At 44.1% G+C, this 21,174-nt stretch overlaps 1 protein-coding gene across 1 annotated transcript in view; it reads left to right on the top strand.

The window, feature by feature from the left end:
- Positions 1-16,726, top strand: part of CAPN9 (calpain 9) — a 29,185-nt gene extending 12,459 nt beyond the window's left edge. Inside the window, exons 9-20 of the mRNA XM_040553394.1 lie at positions 3,174-3,334; positions 4,018-4,175; positions 4,865-5,073; positions 5,842-5,878; positions 7,366-7,455; positions 7,951-8,008; positions 8,451-8,515; positions 10,863-10,931; positions 12,324-12,402; positions 13,327-13,443; positions 14,524-14,582; positions 15,165-16,726. Of these exons, the coding sequence (XP_040409328.1) occupies positions 3,174-3,334; positions 4,018-4,175; positions 4,865-5,073; positions 5,842-5,878; positions 7,366-7,455; positions 7,951-8,008; positions 8,451-8,515; positions 10,863-10,931; positions 12,324-12,402; positions 13,327-13,443; positions 14,524-14,582; positions 15,165-15,191 (1,129 nt within the window). The 3' untranslated portion in view covers positions 15,192-16,726. The remainder of the gene's footprint in view (positions 1-3,173; positions 3,335-4,017; positions 4,176-4,864; positions 5,074-5,841; positions 5,879-7,365; positions 7,456-7,950; positions 8,009-8,450; positions 8,516-10,862; positions 10,932-12,323; positions 12,403-13,326; positions 13,444-14,523; positions 14,583-15,164) is intronic.
- Positions 16,727-21,174: the final 4,448 nt, after the last annotated feature.

Genomic DNA, 21,174 nt, shown 5'->3' with positions numbered 1-21,174 from the left:
GTTAAATAAGTCCTCAGAAGGTCAGTGAAAATGAAGAAATTTGAGCACACACAGGCAAATGTTGGCCTTCTTCATACAGCATCTCAGACACTGAGAGCAGAAACAAAAGCCACCAGGACTGAAATTTTCCCTGAAGGGGTTAAGCAGACAAAATTCATATGCAGAAGATAAGAAATGCTTCCAAAACCAGTCAGGCAAGTCTGATACCAAGCTAAACCCTCCACCCAGTCCATCAGACTTATTTGTCCTAATGTCTTTTGACTTGTGTGTATTTCTCTCAGGAGTGTTTGCCCCTTTGCCCCTTCTAAGCTCCTTCTAAGACACAAGACACACCTTGATGGTTTCCCCATCAGGCTGCATGGACAGACTTTGCATGAGCAGTGAATGTGGTGTACCCCTAAAGACCTCAAGGTGGTCAGATGAGGAATGAGGTGAACAGAGCTGCGTCTCTCCAGCTTTCAGTTTGCTCCTACTGCTGATGCAATTTACCTGAGGAGATGGAGAATGAGCTACATTCCTCCTTCTGCAGCGGGGGACTTCCATCTAGTCTGTTCAGCACTCCTGGTGGTGACTTTGCTTGCCTCCCTAGAAAGCTGGGGTGATCTTAGTAAGGTGTTTTGAAACCTACTGCTAGAAACAGTGAGTAGCAAAGTAATTAGGTCTTCAAGAGTTCAAAATGTGTTCTCCATGACACACATTTTATCTTTGTGCTTAGCATATAACATCAGGTACAACGGGGCTCTTCTTGTTGATGACAACCAGTTTGTACTGAAGTAGAAGTTTGTACTGAAGTAGACCTAATGGCAGGTTTCACCCTCAGCAAGCTCAACAAGTATTCTCTTCATACATCATTTCTTAAGATGTCTGCAAGGTGACAGGGAGACCAAGAGACCTACTGTGCACTCATGAACAATTTCTGTAACTGTGCTACGAGTTTGGGACCTGGTTTATTCCATGTGCTGACTGCATACAACACTATGGTCATTTCTCCTGCACAGGCTCACTTCTGTTAATTGAAACAGAAGAAGCAGAAGAGGAATTACACCTGTTTATTCTCATGCATTGTGTTTGGTTTCATCCTAGGTAGAACAGGAAGGTTAGGAGGAAAGGTAGTGCAGGGAGGGAAATTTGACCAAAAGCTATGGGACATTTAAAGCAGGGTAAGTATCATATCATCAGAGTGGCTTCACTCAGTGCCGAAAGGCAGCACGGCTGTGGTGGAATACATGGGGTGGGAAAAGTGGTCTGATGAGACCTTTTGTCCCTTCTGTTCTTTGGATTTGGGAGGACTGAGAAAATCTTCGTGGTAGCATGCTCAGGGCCTGCTGACCTCATTATCTATCCTGAACATATTTCAGCTGTGTTTTAGCAGTTAAGATCTGTCTTGTCAGGGCAGATGAAATGGTGCTTCTACCAGATAGGAAGGAGGCATCCTGCTGTTGACTAAGAAATCAGCTTCTCACTCACCCTAGTCTCTTCTCTGCTAAAATCGGAGGGACAGAGTCTTCTCTTGCCTTCACCAGTGCAAATTCAGGACAGCCACGCAAAAGTCAAAGCAGGTGTTTTATCTCTTAGGTTCCAAATCTGATCCATAAAGTGCAATTACTTCATCTGCTTTGCAGCATGCTTCCAAAGAGCCCAAAATTGCATGGTGTGGCCAGGAAACTGAAGCACTCAAGAGACAGAGATTTTGCTATACTGCCCCTGCTATAGTGTACTGAACATCGCAGTGAGAATTAGCAGTGTTTGTGGCATGCAAGGCTAGCATTAGATGAGAACAGCTGACAATAAAGAGAACAAATCCCAGGAAAACAACTCCTGCTGTTTCTTCCCACCCTAAAAAGAAGTTCTAGAACGTCCCAGAGTAGGTGTAAATCAATGCTACCACAGACACCTATTCCTTATACACCATAAAAATTGAACTAGCTTTGTCCAGTGAGCTGCACTAAAGGCTAGCTGGGTCCTATCTTCCTCTGCCACAGATACTCATGTGGTCTTGGAGAGCTTCTACTTTCTTGCTACTCCATTTTGCTGTTATGCACCAGTCACCAGAGAAAAAAGATAGCTACAGGAGTTCATGTCAGGGAGGAGCAGTTTCTCTGCTCTGTTCCCATAGCCCATGGCTGCATACCATGCCCAGCTGGGTGCCTGGCTCCAGCTGTCCCTTTTCCTGGCTGTTTGCTCAGTCCTGAATACCAGGCTCCTCAGCCAGCAGGTCTGTCAGTATCTCTTTGCCAGTTTACTTGCTAGCTTAAAATCACATGGCTTATCTGCTTCTCAGCATGCTGAGTAGGCTAGGTTCAACCAGCCTGGCATAGAAACTCAGAAATAACTGTATTTTGGCATTTGCTTCCTCCTTCCTATGGACATGTATATGTATCCACCTTGGGTTTAAAATAATTATACTGCAATCTATATGACACAGTAGCAGTAAGCAGTGTCTATCACCATCAAGGGCTGGTTGGAGCCATTTCTTAAGCCCAAACGTGCCTTTTGTCCCTCTGTTTGGCATATGTTTTTGCTAGGACAAGGTCCCATGCTGCCGTAATTGAGAGAAGGGTGAACAACTTGAGCCTAGGCACCTTACCAGAAGGCCAAACATGACTTTAGCTGCATTGTGGACAGGCTAGTCGTACCATGGCCTGACTAATCCATTGCCATGTGTCCCTTGTAGTGCTGTCCTGTGGCTGGTGTTGAACACACAGATGATTTGTAGGCAGACTTGGCTCCTGTATGGATGCCTGCCATGCAGGATCCTGGATCCTTTGGTTGTCTCTCCATCAATATGGATGTAGCTCTTAGGACTAGGGTATAGTAGCCTGGGGGAAGGGGATGGTCAAGTATCTTTTTCCACAGTAGGTTTTCTTCCAGTGTCATTTCATCATGTCCTACACTCAACTGTACCTTAATAAAATCAGCAGAGTTATAGTAAAAAGAAAGGTGTAAGAGATGTCAAAATCAGACTGAGACGGTAGGGTTGCTTGTGTTTCACACCACAATGAATGAAAGCTAGCTTCTCCCCCCGTGTACATCATCATATCTCCACAGTCACTGAAGCTATTTAGATCCACATAAGGTGGTCTGGCCCTGTGACTGTGGAGAATAAGAAGTTGTGCTGGGTGTCCTTCACTGATGTTAATAATTGCCTGTTCCTTTGCACATCTTTCATTCAGGATGAAATTTGAAGACTTCAAAGTGCATTTTGATAAAGTTGAAATCTGCAACCTGACTCCAGATGCCCTGGAAGACAGCACTGCCCACAAGTGGGAGGTGACCATCCATGAGGGGAGCTGGGTCCGGGGCTCTACTGCAGGAGGATGCAGAAACTTTCTAGGTAAGTAGATGCATTTTTGAAAATGAGAAGCAGGCACAGAAGTCCTTACCCATCCTCAGGCACCTCTCCAATTACCCCATAGCCAGGATTGTGGATGCAGGTCAAGCCAGCTGAGCCTCAGCTAGTAGGAACCAGCCAAAGGTACAAATACAGTCCAACTTGAGGCTTTGGGGTAAGAAGAACTGCTTTCTTTTCTCACAAGTCTGTTGGATCTGATTTATCTCTCACTTACATTTGCATGAGCAGGACTGGCTCCAAATAAACCACTTAAAATGCAGCAGTAAGTGTAAAATGAGACAAAAATCCAACTCAGACAGCATGTTTATGTGGCTCTGAAGTAGCATCAAGGATCTGAATTGTGTTACTCCATATTGGCACCAGCACTATGGAATCATTGTAACTATGTATTTTGAACAAAATTCCATCTGACAGCTTTATTAAAACCATGGTAACATAATAAAATATCAGGCCCAAAATCTTTTCTACACCTAACTCCATGAAGAACTTTGGGATTCAGCTAATTTTCTGCAGAGGTGAGTGGAAAGAAGCATGACGACTAATGGAAAAAATAAATTTGAGCAAAACCTCAGCTTAATTGTCCTTTTTGTCTACTTTTTTTTAGTAGTAGTAGTGGTGGTATTATTCTGATGTAAGAAATGCTCTGGTATTCTTTACATTGGCAGACACTTTCTGGACAAATCCACAAATCAAGATGCATTTGACAGAGACAGATGATGGGCAAGATGACTGCACATTCATTGCAGCGCTGATGCAAAAGGATCGCCGCAAACTCAGGAAGTTTGGTGCTGAAATGCTAAGTATCGGCTACTCTATTTACGAGGTACTCTATTGCTCTTACAATGCATGCAGTAGCCACCCCATCTATATTGCCATCTTTCTCTGGATTTGTAATACTGCCAGTCATCAGATATTTTAGGGCCCCTGCTCTTGAAATGATTTTCTCAGTTACATCAAGCCCCATGGAGAATTTTGACTTGGTTAGGATAGACTCCTTTCATAGGAGGATTTAGGAGTCCCATGGGTAACAAGGATAAACTCCTCAGCCCCATGACTGTGTCGTCCCCTGCCTGGCTCCCAAAGAGGGAATGTTGCTTCTTATGAGTCTCGTGGGGCTCATCACACACAGTGGTTCCTGTCCCTGTGTGAGGTTGGAATCGGAAAATCTTTTGAGGCGCTTTCTCCATGCAGAAGATGACTGTGAGGTCTCATCACTCTGTGACACCCCAGCTACAGTTGTGATATTTAATAGCAGAGAGTGTTTAATCAGGAAGAAATTGTCCTAGTGTCCTCTTAGACTGTCTTCAGGGTGGGAGAGAACCGCTGGTAACAGGTCCTTGCCATAAAGCAGGAGCTAGGTTGCTGCAAGTGCTTGGGTGAGGTGTGACAGTCAGCATTGCAGCTGGAGGTCAGGCTTGTGCCAGGCAGAGTTTGAGTCCATGACTGGGAAGAGGGCAGGGGTAGCCCTCAGTACACCATGGCCAGTGCATTGCTGCCTTCGATCCCCTCTAGAGCCCTGGCGGAGATGGACACCTGAACAAAGACTTCTTCAGGTACCACGCCTCCAAGGCCAGGAGCAAAACCTACATCAATTTAAGGGAAGTATCCAACAGATTCAAGCTGCCACCAGGTGACTACATCCTTGTTCCAACCACATTCGAACCACACCAGGAGGCAGACTTCTGCCTGAGGATCTTCTCGGAGAAGAAGGCCATCACTGAGTAAGTCAGCAGCAAGCACTGGAGCCTCTGGTGTGCTCTCCTGTACACGGGGCTGCCAAATCCTGGAAAGGGTCTGGCTGCCAGCTGTCCAGCCCTACAGCAGAGCCTTGGTGTGGGAAGCTCCTGTTTTTTTCCCTCTCCAGAATTTTTGTGTGCTTAGTAAGGAGAAAAAGGAAAGGTCTGAAAATGGTTTGCAGTGTGCCCTCCTGTGTGAGACTGAGTTGGGTGAAGGCTCGTTTGCCCTGCTCCCTTCAAAGTGGGTGGAAAAAATCTATCTGCAGATGCATTTGCCCATTTTTGCTAAATCTGGCTTTTTTGGAGAGTTTAGGAGGTAGAGAAATAGGGCCCTGGTGAATCCACTGGAAGCTTACAGGGAAGAATTGCTAGCTGCCTGCTACGCAGCTAGTTCAGTAATCTGCGAGTACAACAGCGCTTCCATACAGTCTGTCCACATGACAATTTTGTATTAAAAATTGAGGAAGAAGTGTGCACAATGAATACAGAATGAGATTAATTCTTTAGCAGACAGCACACAGAGGGACTGTGCCCTCACAGAGTCCTGCTTAAAGTATGTTTTAATGGCTTATGCCAATATTTAAATAAAGCAAAAATCCATTTGATTAATTTTACCTATATGTAAACAGTTCAGTAAAAAATGCAGTTTTATCTTTCACCTCTGGAAAATGTTAATGAGCAACTTGGTGCCCTTTCCACACCAAGCAGATATTGAACATCTTCAGATACTGAATGTGGTTTTGTTTTCTCCAGGGATCTAGATGAAAACGTTGCCATTGATCTCCCTGAGGTAAGTCTACAGAGTTAAAATAGCAAGAGGAGAGCTCAGCAGAAGCCAGCACACACTGCTTTTACTGTCTTTGGCTAAAACATGTTCATTTCACAGGAATGCTCCACAATTGCCAGCTTTGTGTGAGTGACTGAAACATTCAGTTCTGCTGAATATGGTAAAAGAGTTGCAACAATCAAAATCACAATCGTTATGCTTCTGCAGCTGCTTCAAGGCAGTCAGAGTCAGAGAGCACCAGAAGCTGGTCTCAGCCACCACAGGTGCACTGAAAGTACCCCACTTGGCACTGGGGAGGCAGATGGCCTTTCGTAGCTATTAAAATTCTATTTATTGTGAAAAAATAAGGAGCAAGAGAATTTCCACAGGCCTGAATTTTTTTTATATGCACACCTAGCAATATCCTCAGGGCTTGATACGTGTGCGCCTAGTGAAATGATTAAATTCTTTTTGTGCCCGGATGACCTGGCCTGCCTGCTGAGTACTAATTGCAGCTGAATCTGAGTCAGCTCCCATTTAAATGTATCCCTGCACATAATCTGTTGATTGTAGTATGAATTCCCATGGAAACAAGCTAAATCATAATCTCATGTGTCCTTCTTTATTAAAATCCTCCTCCAGGGACCAGCAAGCAACTGAACATCTCCATTTCTAGGATCTCGGGGCCATGTTCAGGGTCAAAGTAAATCTGTACAGTGTCATTAAGGGACCACATCTGAACTTGACTAGTAGAAAGTGAGGAACATGGATATGGTTGAAAAATAAGTGTAAATGGCCAAGCAGTGTCACCAGGGTGACAGTACACTAAATGTCACCCGTATTATATCTTCTGTTGGTAGAGAAAACAAAGCTTAATTCTTTGCATCGTGTGCTGTGCTGCTAGTTGACTTCTTTTCCCCGGTTTTCTGGCACAAGAACTGCTCTCTGTTTGCATGGTCACCCCAGCTATAGCAATGGCCCTACATGGTGGCATCTCATCAGTGTAGACTGAGGCCTGGGCTCTACACCCCTGCAACAGCACTGAGCTCAGCTGGCTCAAAGTGCTTCCAGGCATGGGATGACTCTGTGGAAAGCACCGAATCACAGCCACTTCCAGCTGCTGCCATCAAGAGAGGCCAGAGGTCCCTGGATGATGCCTCTGGGAAGAGCTTCGTTGGGCTGGGTTGTTCAAGGACTGTGGAAGCAGAGTGGTTCAGGGGTGGGGTGAGAGGAGAGGCATTTTCCAGGATAGGTGCTCTTGGTTTTGAGATAGCCAAAGCAATGCTACATTGTGCGATTCCCCAGGCAAAGGAAGTGAGGGGTGAGAATCCCCTCAGGAAGTTAGGTACCTGTGAGGCCTGAGGTCTGCAATCAAAGCATAACAATGTTCAGGAGCATATACACTTATTGTAAGATATACTGTGCTCCCCTAATGCAAAGAGGAGCTGTGTGCAGGAGAAACATCATGTTTTACAATTCTTATAAACGTCTTCCTGTGGTTGATGTTGCAGCCTCCAAACCCAACCCCAAGTCCACAAGCAACTGAAGAAACTGAAGAAGAAAAGCAGTTCCGGGCACTGTTTGCGCAGATCTCAGGAGAGGTGAGTGCAAAACCCTCGTGGGTCATAACAACGCATAGCAAGTAGGAGAGAATTCTGCTCCTACTCAGGGCCAGGTGGGGCAAAAATGCCATATTTTGGGGGGCAGTATGCTTAGTTATAGTGTGTTGTTTAGGCAAGAGATGTCACCATGGAAAAGGGCACAGTCCCAACTGAGCAAACCAGAGGACTAAAGCTAGAATTCAAGCCTGAGGGAGCCGACCTAGTTCCGTGTCCAGCTGGATTTATATTTTTCTTTAAATCAATGGTTCCATCTTGAGATTGCTTTCAGACAGCCTTAGGCACAGCAACACTCCAATATTTTGCTAGCTGTTTGGTTTTTAGCCTTTTCTGGGTTTTGTATGATTCTCTTTTCCTGAGATGCAGCAAAGTACAGATGGGTGATGTTTGTGTTTTCTGAGGTTTTTGGTATGTCTGATTCCAGAAACACTCAAGTAACAGATGCTGCTGCCTTTTTTTTTTTTTTTTTTAATTTAGGACATGGAGGTATCCGCAGAAGAACTTGAATATGTTCTGAATGCAGTACTAAAAAACAGTAAGTGCTGATAACCTCTGTACTGTTTCAGTGGCATGCAGCAAAGGGCTGTAAAGAACTTTATAAAAGCTGCCGTTAAGCTCACTTATGAATGTGAAAATAAAGGCTGTGTTACAAATATTGCCTGGTGGCCTCCAGCCAGCCAGGGCAGAGCTGGGTAGACATATTGTCCATGATCTAACCTCAAGTGTGTCCTGCCTCCAGCATGATCCATGTCAGTTTAGTGAAGCCAGTTCTACATTGCACTACTGCTCTGCTCTGGAGAGAGAGGGAGTGGTACTAATAAGACCTGGATGTGGCTCATGGCTCTGCTCATCACAGGTCCTCCCACAATGAGGCCTAAGAGCCAGCTGCCTGTGCTTATGAAGTACTGTTTTCTGCTATGGATTTGCAAAAGGCAGATTTGCCCAATTACTTCTGTCTTATTGTTGTCCTTTTTCAGAAAAGGACATCAAATTCAAGAAGTTAAGTCTCATTTCATGCCGAAACATCATTTCTCTTATGGATGTATCCTTTCAAATAAGTACTTGTGAAGCTAAACAAATACTGAATATAATTGTTCATAGCAGGACATCATGTATATTGGAGACAGGTGTGGTGATGTCACGGAAGAACACTGTCCACAGGAAAAAAAATATGTGAAAGTTGTATCCCTATATTTACTTTAGAAATTTAGTGTTAGAAGCTTCAAGACAGACTATTTTCTACTGCGGACTTCAGAGGGAGATGTTTTAATCTAAGCACTTGTAAAAGTAAATCTCGAATTATTTACATATAGGACAGTGCATTTCTCAAGCTGTGGTTTATTTGAAAAAGATCTGGAAGAGAGAACCCAAAACTGTTGTCTGAAGAGTAGACTTCACCAGAGAGAGGTGTGCATTCAAGTTTTGGGTCAGAAAATTAAGAATGAACAGATTGGCGAAAATTACTGGTATCAAAGCTGTGGGTTTTTTTACAGCCAGACAAAAAGCTGGAAAATCTGGTCTTTCATCTAGATCCTGGAACTCCAGGAAGCAGACACGTCGGTGAGATTTGTCTGTCCAAATTTAGGCATTTGTGGTGTAGATGTCTACATCTAGGCTAGCTTTCTAGACTTCCTTTGTAGATAATGAAAAGAATGGTGTACTTATGCTTGTTCTGGATGTGCCTAACTGTGAGAGAAGCTACATGATGGCACAGACATGAGGTGAGTACCACACAATGAGTACCACAGCCCTGGTACTCCTCCACCAAGTTCATCCTTTGCAATGTTCTGGTGTTGAATTTAGTATGGCTTCTCTTCAGGTAGAGCTGGTTTTGGCAGTATGCTTTTCTGATAGCTTTTTTTTTTTTACACATGAAAAAAAAACAAAGACTGTATCAGTCCTGACAAGGCAAGTATCTAATGCTTGTTTTGCTTGTTAAGCTAGGATGTTTTTATCTTTTCCTTTTGTTGCTCCAGTCCATGGCAAAGGTAACACGCTCTCAAACACTTCTAACACAAAACCAAAACAGACAAAAAGACAAAACTGTATTCTGGTAAAGCCATGTCTGTAATGTTAAAATTCAGTGCAAATCAGTCACTGTGCTTATCCAATGAGAAACAGAGGACTGGTCCTATATTTTCTCCTTCAGAAACCAAGCTTCAGAAGGGAGCTGGTCCATGTTCACATCTCATCCTTACATGGTATTGGAACAGAGCCAGGGTCTACACTTAACCCTGGAGCATAACAGCAATCCTAGGTTTACTATTTAGGATTTAATCAAATAGTTTCCATGATTTGCAATGATTCCAAGGAAATCTCTGCATAGTTTTGAATTAGTGGGGAGACATCTCTTCGTCTGCTTTGGAAGCACGAAGAATGCAGACAGAACCATCCCACTCTGGAAGTGGCATTTAGAGCACAATGGAGGAGCAAAATGGCACAAATGGAAGCCTGAGCTGATGCTGGCAAATCACCTCCATGTCACATGCCACCAAATTCCCTGGTTGTAATCACCATGCGGAGTTGGGGATGGGGGTGAAGTATTGACATGACAACCAGAAAGAAGAACCTGGCTGGCTATAAAGACAGACTTTTTGTAGGAATGATAATGTCCTTGGAATCTGTGAGTGCCCTCAATAATATTGCCAGTCTAGGTGCTTAAATAACAGCATGCTATTAAATAATGGCAGGCTAGACCCAGCTTAGCACATGTTGGCCTTTGTGAACAATTGCTGAGCTAGCATCCGTCTGAGCGAGGGCTTTGTCTTGAAAAGCAAGATGGAAGGGGGAAGGGGAATGCAAGTGAGATCTACTTGGGGGACATCAGTAGCTCAGCACGGTAAATATTAAGAAGACCCTCACTCATCAGGAAGAGGTAAGTTCAGGCAGATCTAATCACCACCCCTCAGCACTACTATGCAGACGATTATTTCAGACTTTAAAGACCAGATTCTGCTAGCCTCACCACACAACTCCCATTAATCTTTGGTAGAGACATTGCAGTAGAGCCTGGACTCTAGAAAACAATACTGAATAACACACTGGTTGACTAACTCCTTCGAGTACAGTAGCATTTTGTTTTAATCAGGTAATTTAATTCTCTGAATCATTTATGTGCTATTTACTTCTAAAGCTGTTCTCGCCTCAGAACAATCTGTCTTTCTTACTTGCATGGAGCTCAGCTGTGTTTTTGTGTCACATAATGTTCCCCAAGTATCACAGCCACAGTCATGAGCTGCACCTCATGAGAAATCCCAATATCATGCTCAACGTCACCATAGGCTTGCCAGCCAACGTAATGTTATATGTTTAAAGGGATAGCAATGTTAAATTCACTCAGAATTTGGATCTTTATGTAACAAGTCATTTTCCTTAATTCAAATTACTAGACCAGTGGCAATGGGACTCTGGAATTCACTGAGTTCAAAGTTTTCTGGGAAAAACTGAAGAAATGGATAGTAGGTGGCATTATGCATTCTATTTGGTTCTCCATTTTACTAGCTATTCCTTGTGTAGTTTATTATGTATATGCAGACAAAAATAGAGACAGGAGTGTTTACAAGCCACAAATTTTTACTTAAAACAAAAGTTTTAAAAGTGTGGGGGCTTGTTTTGGATCTTCAAAGACATTCTTAGCTTTCCATGATGCTAAACCTTAATGGTTTTCTGGAAATAACAGATTTTTGTAAGGAAATCAACTATGTTTGGGAAAAAGAATGTAATGGACATTAACAAGGAAGCCAATAAACATGAAACTTAAGGAGTTTCTGTTACTGTTGTACAGAAGAAGAAATGATGATTCATGACTAGTAGGAAATAATCATTTCATAAGTCACTGCATTGCTATTATCGATCTCTCAGTAGACAACAGTACTGAAGTCTGGGAAAGTTGATTCTAATTTTAAACACATTTCCCTGCCACTGTATATGGCAGTAAAAATAAGCAGACTTTCAGAATCAGGGCACAGATTGAATATTCAAATAAAGACATCGTAATTGTTTCCTCATGGTCATTAATAGTTTTTTTCTGAATTCATGCTTCACCCAAGCATTTAAAACACACAGTTCTCTGCTTCTTTTCTATCCCATCAGAAATGACATATACTTTTTCTGGATCCCAATGTCATATCTCTTTTATCAAAAGATGCATTGTTTTTTAACAAGGAGACTTGAGAAATCCTTGTCTTCTGTAAGAAGATTTGCACATATATCTGATGAAAAAATTTAAGCTGGATGTGACAACAATTCAATTTAACCCATATTCCAAGCGAATCATGTTTGTCATCTCATTAAAATAAAGGAATTTAACTCCAGTTTAATAATTATTTAATATTTAGGTCAAAATTCAAACCAGTTGTACCAGTCCTCTCAGCTACACAATGAATGTTTAGATCTTTTATACCTAGAAGAAAATGAGTAAGGGACAATCTCGACTTCATCTTACACAATTTTTTCTAGCCTTCAGGATCATATAGAAAAACTTGAAAAGAGATTAAGAGAATGCCTCAGGAGAGAGAAGCTAGAAGACAAATAAAAATACATCCTTCCCAAATAAAATTACTTTTTAAAAAATCATGGATTTTTTTATGAAGAGAAACTCATTATATCTGAAAGATTGGGTTTGGCAGTACTTGTTTGAATTTCACAACAGCCTATTCATATGACAGAGAACTGGGACCCAAATTGCTCCTCAGTTACAAAATCAGAATGGATCTAGATCATGGATCTTGTCAGCTTTTTAAAGTGCTTTGTGCCACGCTGTTAGAGATAAACACCTTGCTTTTGTGTGCCATATCTGTGCTCCTTTCATGTGGAAATACTGAACTTTCCATCTGCTCTTTTCATAACAGAATATCTTTCTTCAGTTTGACTCCGATAAATCCGGCTCCATGTCCTCCTATGAGCTTCGCAGTGCTCTCAAAGCTGCAGGTAAGACAAGCACTACATTTTATTTTGGGAAACTTGTTGGGCAGGTCTGCTGTAGGCAAAGAGGTCTGCAAGCAATTACACCATCTGGGTGCCCTCTAACTGGGAGGAGGGCTATGCCGCAGAGAGGACCTTGGGAGCTAGAGGGAAAATTGAAAGGACTTCTGGCAAAGCCTCTTTCCAAAGGTGCACAGAGGTGTAGATAGGACCAGGCTTCCCTTTGGTTAAAGCACTTTCTCAGCCAACCTTAGCTTTCTTTGTGCCCACAAGAGTTTGAAGCAGCATGGCCAGTCTTGGGCTGGGAGCAGCCAGTGAGGAGCTGATGGGAGAAGAGGCTTGCCCAGTCGTCCTGGTGGGGCTCACCATACCAATGCAGAGCACTCCAGGGAGGGTCCTTGAGCCATGGCACTTCCAAGTAGAAGTGGCAACAGTGATTTCTGTTCCTTAGGCTGTCTTGGAGAGGAAGTGGGATATTTTTAGGAATTGCTTTTGGGAGTGTGTCTGTGTGGGCTGCCACTGGCCCTTTCACCTAATTATCTCAACACATGCAGGGTTAGACCCTAAAACAAAACATTTCAGAGCCCATGTCCACTTGAGGGCTTGAGGAGCTGCAGGTAACCTGTTTGTTACGAAGAGTAATCAGTGGGTTTCTATTTCATCACAAAGTATTTTTATTAAAGCACGTAGTTTTGCAGAAATCCCTTCAAATTTCAAGGAGTCTCTCATATGCAGTGACCGCAAAATTTGTGGTTCAGATTTACTTATTCATTCCAAGCTTAAAAACTTTGCAGTCAGATCACTTTCTGTGTGGGTGCGTGCCATAGCACATCCTCCCATTAACTGATTTTCAAGATTAGTTAGAGATTTGCAGGTTCCATCCTGGCCTATGAGGCTGCTCAGTTTTCCTATGTGTGTGTGTTTTGGAAGGATATCAACTCAACAACTACCTGTTGCAGCTGATTGTCCTGCGATACTCTGATGAACAGTTCCAGATTGAATTTGATGATTTTCTGAACTGCTTGATTCGCTTAGAGAATGCAAGTCGTGAGTATCTTCTTCCTCTAGAATTTCTTCCCCTTTGGAAAAAAAAAAAAAATATATATATATATATACCCATTTTCTGCTGTCACCAAGTATATTGCATAACATCTGAGATCAGGTGTGTAGATTGAATGGCTAACAGAAAGGAACTGTGTTTAGCATTTGTTTTTAGAATAGCTTTTCCCCTGTAAAATGAAAAATGTTCTGTTACTGATGGAAAATTTCCCCATGTGAATAAAGCCTGCTTCAAAAACTCCACAGTGATGCAGAAGGCATGTGAAGAATGTTGGCAAGGTCCTTGTTGTAGCCTTTCTTGTGGCTCACCCATCAGAGCAGTGGTGCCCAGCCAGCTTGTAGCCAAATCTCACTTGTAAAAAAGTGGAGCTGTTGTGTGTCCTATTGGGTCTAGCCCCTACACTCCCCTGTGCTCACACTCACTACTACCACTTCCCTCAATTCCTGCTGAATTGGCTGAAGATATGGTTCGCTTGTATCCCTTATGGTTCTCATCAAGGCACCCTAGGGTCAGTTCATTTGCACACAGGGTCTCCCTTATTCCAGAGCAGAAGTAGTAGAGACAGGTAAAATGGCTGGATAAATGCTGAAGTGATCATCAGTGTGGCTCCAACCTCAAATCAAATTCAACTCAACTCGATGAAAATCACAATCAACTTTCCTGTGTGATAATTTTCTTTCTTTTTTTTTTTTTTCTCTTTATTTCCCAGTTCAGTCTGGGGCAATAGAACTGTTAAACTACCGAGAGGGAAAAGTTCAGTCAAATATATAAAGACATGCAAATTGCTTGGCTTCATTTCAAAGCATCCAAATCTGAGTGCTTAGACACCCGCTTCCAGTTGAGTCCTGAAGAGAGACTTGCACAAAGGCATGAAGTCAGCAAGACTTTTCCTCCTGCACGTTCATTTTTCAGAGTAGCTACCACCTCTGAGCAACCCTGAGCAACCAGCCTTTGCGCCAGGCCCTCCCTTTCATAGGCACAGCCACCTATCGTTGTGGGATGGAGAGCTTATATATGAATACGAATGAGGTGTATTTATAGCTCCTGTGTCCTGTTTTTCATTTCAGGAGTATTCCAAGCACTGAGTGTGAAAAATAAGGAGTTCATTAACCTGAATATAGGAGAGGTATGAGCACAGCTTTTTAAACACTAACAAAATTATGAGGCTTCTCTACAGCTTTTTCCTCACATTAGATATGGAATATTTCTGTGTGACACTTCAGGTGAAATCCATGTCCATGAGAGCACAGAGGGCATCTGCCATAGATGTCAGCAGGGTTGTGATTTTACAGTGCACACACTGATTACATCTTCTCCTTGCTATTTCCTTCCTTGCCCTGTTGCATGCTGACAGCTTCCCATCCCCCTTTCTGGCTTCCCTGCTTTTTCCTTCCTCGGGTGCCAGCTCGCTGTGGGGAAAAGGGGAGGCAGCCAGCCTGGGACGGGGAGGTCTTTCGCTCTCACATCAGCTTCTCCTGTGCACGTCCATCCTCTGCTTCTCAGCGTGAGTTTGTTACTTTCTTGTGTTCTCTTTGTCTCCCTGTTACACATGTGGGCTGTGTCTCATTTTATACTTACCCAAAGTCTCCTGGGGCAAGGCACAATGAATTCTCTGGCACAGCAAATGTGGGAGCTGATGTGGACTGTGGGGATGCAAATGAAGGGCCTGAATTATTTATTGTAAATTTGATCTTTCTTCTGATATTAGTTCATTAACCTGGCAATGAACATTTGAAGAAGTTTGACTTGGATGTCAGGAGTTTCTTGGGACATCGTCACCATGACTGCTACCCTGACAACTGTGGTCCCCTTCTGATGTAGACTTAACCAGAGCGTTTGTGTGGAGGAAGACATGTACTGTCCACCCTTTCTGGTCTCCAGCCCTGTTGTGTTCAGGAGCTCCACAGTCAGATCACATTTTGTTTTTAATTTTGATAAAACCTGCTAATGGATTTGTTACTGGAAGAGGTATTTGGATGGGGCACACATGCCTCTCAAGTAGACTGAAATTAATGCCCCTAAGTTAACACAGCCTTTTATAAAATAAGATTGCATTTAGTTTCAGCATAGCACAGCCTACAATGATTACAAATTTTTATTGCTGCTTGGTTACAAATTACTGTAAGGTGCTTTTAAAAATACAAGGTTGTGTAAAACTGTTCAATTTGGAATTTATTTTGAGGCATGCTGTGTGGCTACATAACAAGTCTCTTGTCACAGCCACATGAATTTCAGTCTGCTAGACTATGAACAAAGGAAGACTAGGGAATGTATGGATGAAAATCCATCCTTGAATATTTGTAACAGAGGTCCCTGGTCCAGGTTTCCTTAGAGGGATGTTTAAGCTAAGATCTGATGTTCATCACAGATTTAATTTAGGGGAAAATTGTTACATCTCACCTCCCCTCAGTCCTTCCTCTGCTATCAACCTGTCCAAAGTGTGCCCCACGAGCCTAAGCCTGCAGAGTTGCACATAGCTTGCCTGCATCTTCAGAGAAACACGTGGCTCTGGAGACAGTGAGCTCTTGCATGGGACTACCTTTCCCTCACAGAGTCAGGGCTTGTATCCCATACCAACCATGCCTTTAGAAGAGCAACTATAATCATTTTAGGTGAACTAAATGCAGCCATTGGTAAGGCCCTGATCTCTGCAGCTATTGCTGTTTTGCATTTGTCTCTTGTATTGTATTATTCATGTGACATTGATAGTCAGTGCTGACTTAAAAAATAACAGTAATAGCAGCCAGGAACTTAAGAAATCTTCACTGGATTTGTTTCTATGTTTATCTTCATAACTTGTGTCTATTTTATAATGAATCAACTGTCTCAATTTGTTTTCTAAAACTTTTCTTGCAGCGAAACAGATGGCCCTTCTTACAAGAGCTTTGCATTCCCTACTGTCCAGGATCACTGAGGCAGACAGGGTTTTATTTTCTCTAGATTTAGACCTAATGAGCAATTCTGGAATGAAAATCAAACCGTAGTAAAGATTAAGTTCAAAGAACAACAACAAAAAAAAAACCCACAAGGATCACGATGTTTAAAATGCCCATTTCTTTTCCCTAACAACTACAATCTTGTAGCTATATAGAAAATGCTCTGGAGCTAACTGGAAGCTGAGAGAAAGCTAATGCAGTATTTCATGAACTGAGGTACTCAGCCCCATAAGGTGTATTGATTTTCAGATGTGATGGTTGTATGCCCTTTCAACAGCACTGGAGGCAGCTGTCCAAGTTTGTGAAAGTTTGCATTAAAATCTAGACCATTCTATAACTATTTGGACGCATACTTGAGAGTAAATTCATAGATTCTTATGTGTTTCACTGTGTAAGCTTGAATGTTGATATAAATTTGTTGTAATATATTTTCTTTCTGTAATGATACTCACAAGATATGCAGAAGAAAAGAGACATCTCCATGCCTGGCACCTCCAGTGTAGCTTTCTGTGTCTCCACAGAGATTTGGGGATGCCTTGGAGAAATCTGGTTTGATATAAGCAACGGGGAGCAAGTAAAAATCTCTGCATTGAAGAGAAAATTCATGCATTTAAGAAAAAAACACCCCTAAGTGTTTTCTTCCCACTCAGAGCAGTCTCCTGCTGACTGTATGCCAAGGAATCTGAGAGTTAACGTCCAAATCCTTTACAAATTAGAGTAAGACCCAGCTTCAAAAGGAAAAAGTAATCTTAGGAATAAGTGCATCTGAAGATGGAGGATTATATAATGCCCTGTAAGTTTCTTTATTATTATTATTATACTGTTTGTGTGAGTGAATGAGTAGGTGAGTGAGAGATGTTTGACTTCACAGACCCATCAGAACATGGCAGCCCTTCTCAGCGCCGTGCCCATTTGGTGCTTGAGCAGGAGGGCAACCTGGTGCCCAGAATCAGGGATCTGGGCATTCAAATTTTCTTTTCTTTTAATCAAGAATCTTGAGTTTAAAGCCAGACCTTGCTGCCTTCTCTGACATGAGATGTGGATGCATTTGGTTTTGTACAAGAGCTGGGGCTAATCACTTAGGGTGGTCTGAAAGCCATGAGAGCTGTATGTTCCCTATTGTGCACACAGATCTCGTCAGCGAGTACTGGCTCATGCTGTGAGCCCTGCCTCTCTGCTAATGGCTACATTAATGGGGAACATGAGATGCATTTTTCATAATTATGTTACTGGGGAAAAAATCACTTAGCTACAGGGTTGCAATTTGAGCATGCTCTTCCACTCCCTCCCAGAACCAAAAATGCCTCTCTAAAACCTGCTGCTGAAACCTCAGGCCAGATGTTGGCTGGGATCAGCAATGGAGAGTCTTTGGCAGCGACACCTCCCTCAGAAAAATCGCATTTCTGTCATAAGCCTATTTTAATCCCCACGAGACTTAACGCTGGTCCCCAAACACCTGATGTGTCAACACAGTGGGTGCCTGAGGCATTACAAGGGCCAGGAGGTGGGGGAGAGAAAAAAAAGTGAAGCACGGTCATACTGCTGGCAAAGCCTCCTTCTTGTAGTGTTGTGGCATCAGGCAGGAGAGATGCTTGAAATCATGAGGCTGTTCTCCCAATTTATAGCAGTTGTGGTTGCTTCCCATCATCAAAATTAAATATTTGTGAAGAGATAGCTGAGTTATCTAAATCATTTTCATTTCAGCTGCATCATCTCCCTGCCTCTCCCTGGAAATACTTGAGTCTTTGTGCTTTTCAGCTAATGGCAGCGCATCTTTTGGAAGCACATCAGAGCACTGAGGGTAGTTTATAACGTTCCCAGTTATGTCTGGAACTTCAATATTTTTAAAATAAATTACAAATACTTGCTGATGGAGGTAAACTAAAGCTGTCAACTGTCGCAAACAACTATCTTTTGCACGTCAGCCACTTGTGAGGGCAAGTGTGTTATAAACTGCCCTCCCAACAACTCAAATTTTCATCCTTTGCCCTTTGCGTGGCCCTCAAAGGGAGGTCCGCGCCGCTGAGGAGGACTCGGCCTCCTGGGTCGAGAGAGAAAGCCTGGGCCCCTCCTGGAGTGTTAGACACCACAGAGGGAGTCAGGGCAGACTGGCCACAGGCACCAGTCCCCTTCCTTCCCATTCTTCTGGCCCACTGAACGTACAGCCACAGCTCCCTGTCACCATTTTGTCTTTGTATTTATTTAAAATGTACAAAAGCAAGACGTGGGGATGGGGACAGGGTGTGGACGGGGACAGGGCTCCCAGTCATGGCCACACTGCCTGGCAGACGGCCCCGCGGGACACGGCCCTGCCGCTGCCCTGTCGGGGAGGGCACCGCCAGCGTTTTGTGACAATTTTATCCAGTTGCTAAGCAGCTGGGGACACAAATACAGTGGAAACAGACTGCCCAGAGGGAAAACTGCTGCATTGTTCTGGAGGGCGCCAGGCCTCCTCTCCCCTCCTGGCTCGCTGGGGGTCCCGGCTGAGCTCCCTTCTCAGCCGGAGGGCACAGGCCTGGCTCCCCCGGCCCCTCCAGCTGCAGCCTTGCCCATTAAGGTGCAGCCATGCCGGAGAGCAGAGCCGTGCCCAGCTCCATGGCCTGGCACTGGGCACCCAGCCTGGAGATGGAGCAGCTGGGATGCAGTCGCTGCTCCTCTTGATGGCTAAGCCTGGGCAGCAGCCACATTGCACTGCAGCCCCCATGGCCATCCTGCAGCCTGCTGCCAGGGCGGGCAGCTCAGCGGCTGCTCCAGCTTGAAAACAGATTATCTGGTGCTGCAGAGGATGGATTTATCATGACTGATCCCATCCGTTTCCTAGAGGGCGTGATGAGTGACCCGAATAGAAATGGGGTCAGCAATTAATAGGGTAACTCTCAGTCACTGTCACCGTATGTTATGATGAATGTCTGGTTTGCATATTTACCTGATAAATAACTTACCGGAAGTTTTAGCAGGACATGGTTCAAGCAGAAGGGAGACAGAAGTGGTCTGGGTCCCTGAGAAATGGAGGGGCCGTTGTACAGAAACTGCTGTCCCTGCAGATTTCTCCTCCAATATGAAAACATGCATAAGTATTCCTCCCGTTTCAGTGAGGGCTTTTTATGGCACTGGAGAGAGGCAAGTGGGTGGGTAGCAACAGTGACGCTCTCAGCTCAGCTTTGTGCCCCACCAGGCTCAGCTGAAGTGCCTGACTTTATCCCTAACAAGGACGTCATATACGCTATCTTTTTTTGAACTGGGGGAAGGCAGACATTTGGGCACAAGAAGCAGAGGTTGAGAAGTGCCTTTATGAGTGCACTGCAATGGCAGTGACCCAAGCCATGTCCTGCGCTGATGCCAAAATCCCTCTTAAGGCCAGGAGTTCTGGAACATCTTTAGCACCACAATGGCTGTTTCAGTTTCTGAACCTTTTAGCAAGTCCAACTTTCTCTACAGTGAAGGGTAACATCTCTCCAGGAGAACCCACTGCGCTCTTTGAGACACATGTTGTTCCTTCCAGGGGCAGGAAACCTCAAGCTTGCCGAAGCACTTTTCTGAGCCAACAAGAGCTACAGTAAGAAATTTTGATTGAAAACAGGTTCATGGCTGGCTGTCCAGCTGAAAAGGAGTAACGGTGCAGTTTGCAAAAGCTCTGGGGGAAAGATATGCATTCAAGGTGATAAGAAAACATGGGCACCAGGTTTGGCTTGGCAGGGGAAGCCAGCAAGGGGCCGGGGAGCGATGGCTCCCTCAGCAGCCTGCACCGTGGCCCACACACATTTCATTTCAAGCATCTGAAGAGCAGAGGCCTGTTCTGCAGAGGGCTCTTGTACTGACGTCAAGGAGTGATTTACAGGGTAAGCTCTTCTGGGAAGACAAGTCTGTCCATATGCAGGTATTTAAATCCCCATGTTGGCCCCATGAGTCTGAGAATTTGGCCAGTTCCTTGGGAAGAAAGACAATGGTCAATGTCTGACCTTGTGCTCTTCCAGGCACATCCTAGAGGGCAGCTGTCTAACTTCTGCATTGCCTTAAAGCAGATGCCTCTTTGGTAGTAAAGAAGACTCTCGTCATGCAAAAGAGTGCTGGGGGAGCAGGGAAGGAAGAGAAAGGGAGAGAAAGTAGGGGCAGCATGAGCGGTCTTCAACACTTCAACATAATTATGAAAGTCTATTTCTTTTAGCCTTAAGAAAACAAATTCCTGTGGTGACCACCAAATCTGCAGGCCAACATGGTAAAACTTCAGACACGGGAAATGCATGAGCACCCTTCACACCCTCTCCTCCTTCCTGTATCCTGCAGCTCGTCCTGCTGGCACTGACCTCCCTGCAGAATCGTGTCCCACCACTGCTTCTCTGAGAGCACCGTGGCAGAGCTAGCATTTGGCACTCTGAGATTCCCATTCGCCTGGGTTGGTGCACCCCAGGTTCATTCTCCTGCCAGGTTTTTCTGTTTAAGAAACAAGGTGTCCCTTAAGTGACAACCCATTGGAAGAGCAGCTTTACTGCTGGGATGCAGCAACCTGTGTCCATGGGTCCTGGGCATGGTCCCATGCTCCTGAGCAACCTGCTTGAGCAGGGGGGTGGACCAGATGATCTCCAGAAGTCCCTTCCAGCCTCATTCATTCTGTGACATGGCCAGCTTTCACTCCAGCCACCCCAGTGAGGATGGCTTGACTGAAGGAGCAGGGGTCTGGGGGGGGTAGTGGCTGGACCACTCTGCTGCGGGCAGATGCAGGGGTGTATTCAGAAGACCCACATCACAGGGACAATACATGTGCTTAAGGCAAATGTGTCTCAA

This window comes from Cygnus olor, chromosome 3, assembly GCF_009769625.2.
Source record: "Cygnus olor isolate bCygOlo1 chromosome 3, bCygOlo1.pri.v2, whole genome shotgun sequence".
Lineage (NCBI taxonomy): Eukaryota > Metazoa > Chordata > Aves > Anseriformes > Anatidae > Cygnus > Cygnus olor.
This window is presented reverse-complemented; position numbering and strand designations above follow the sequence as displayed.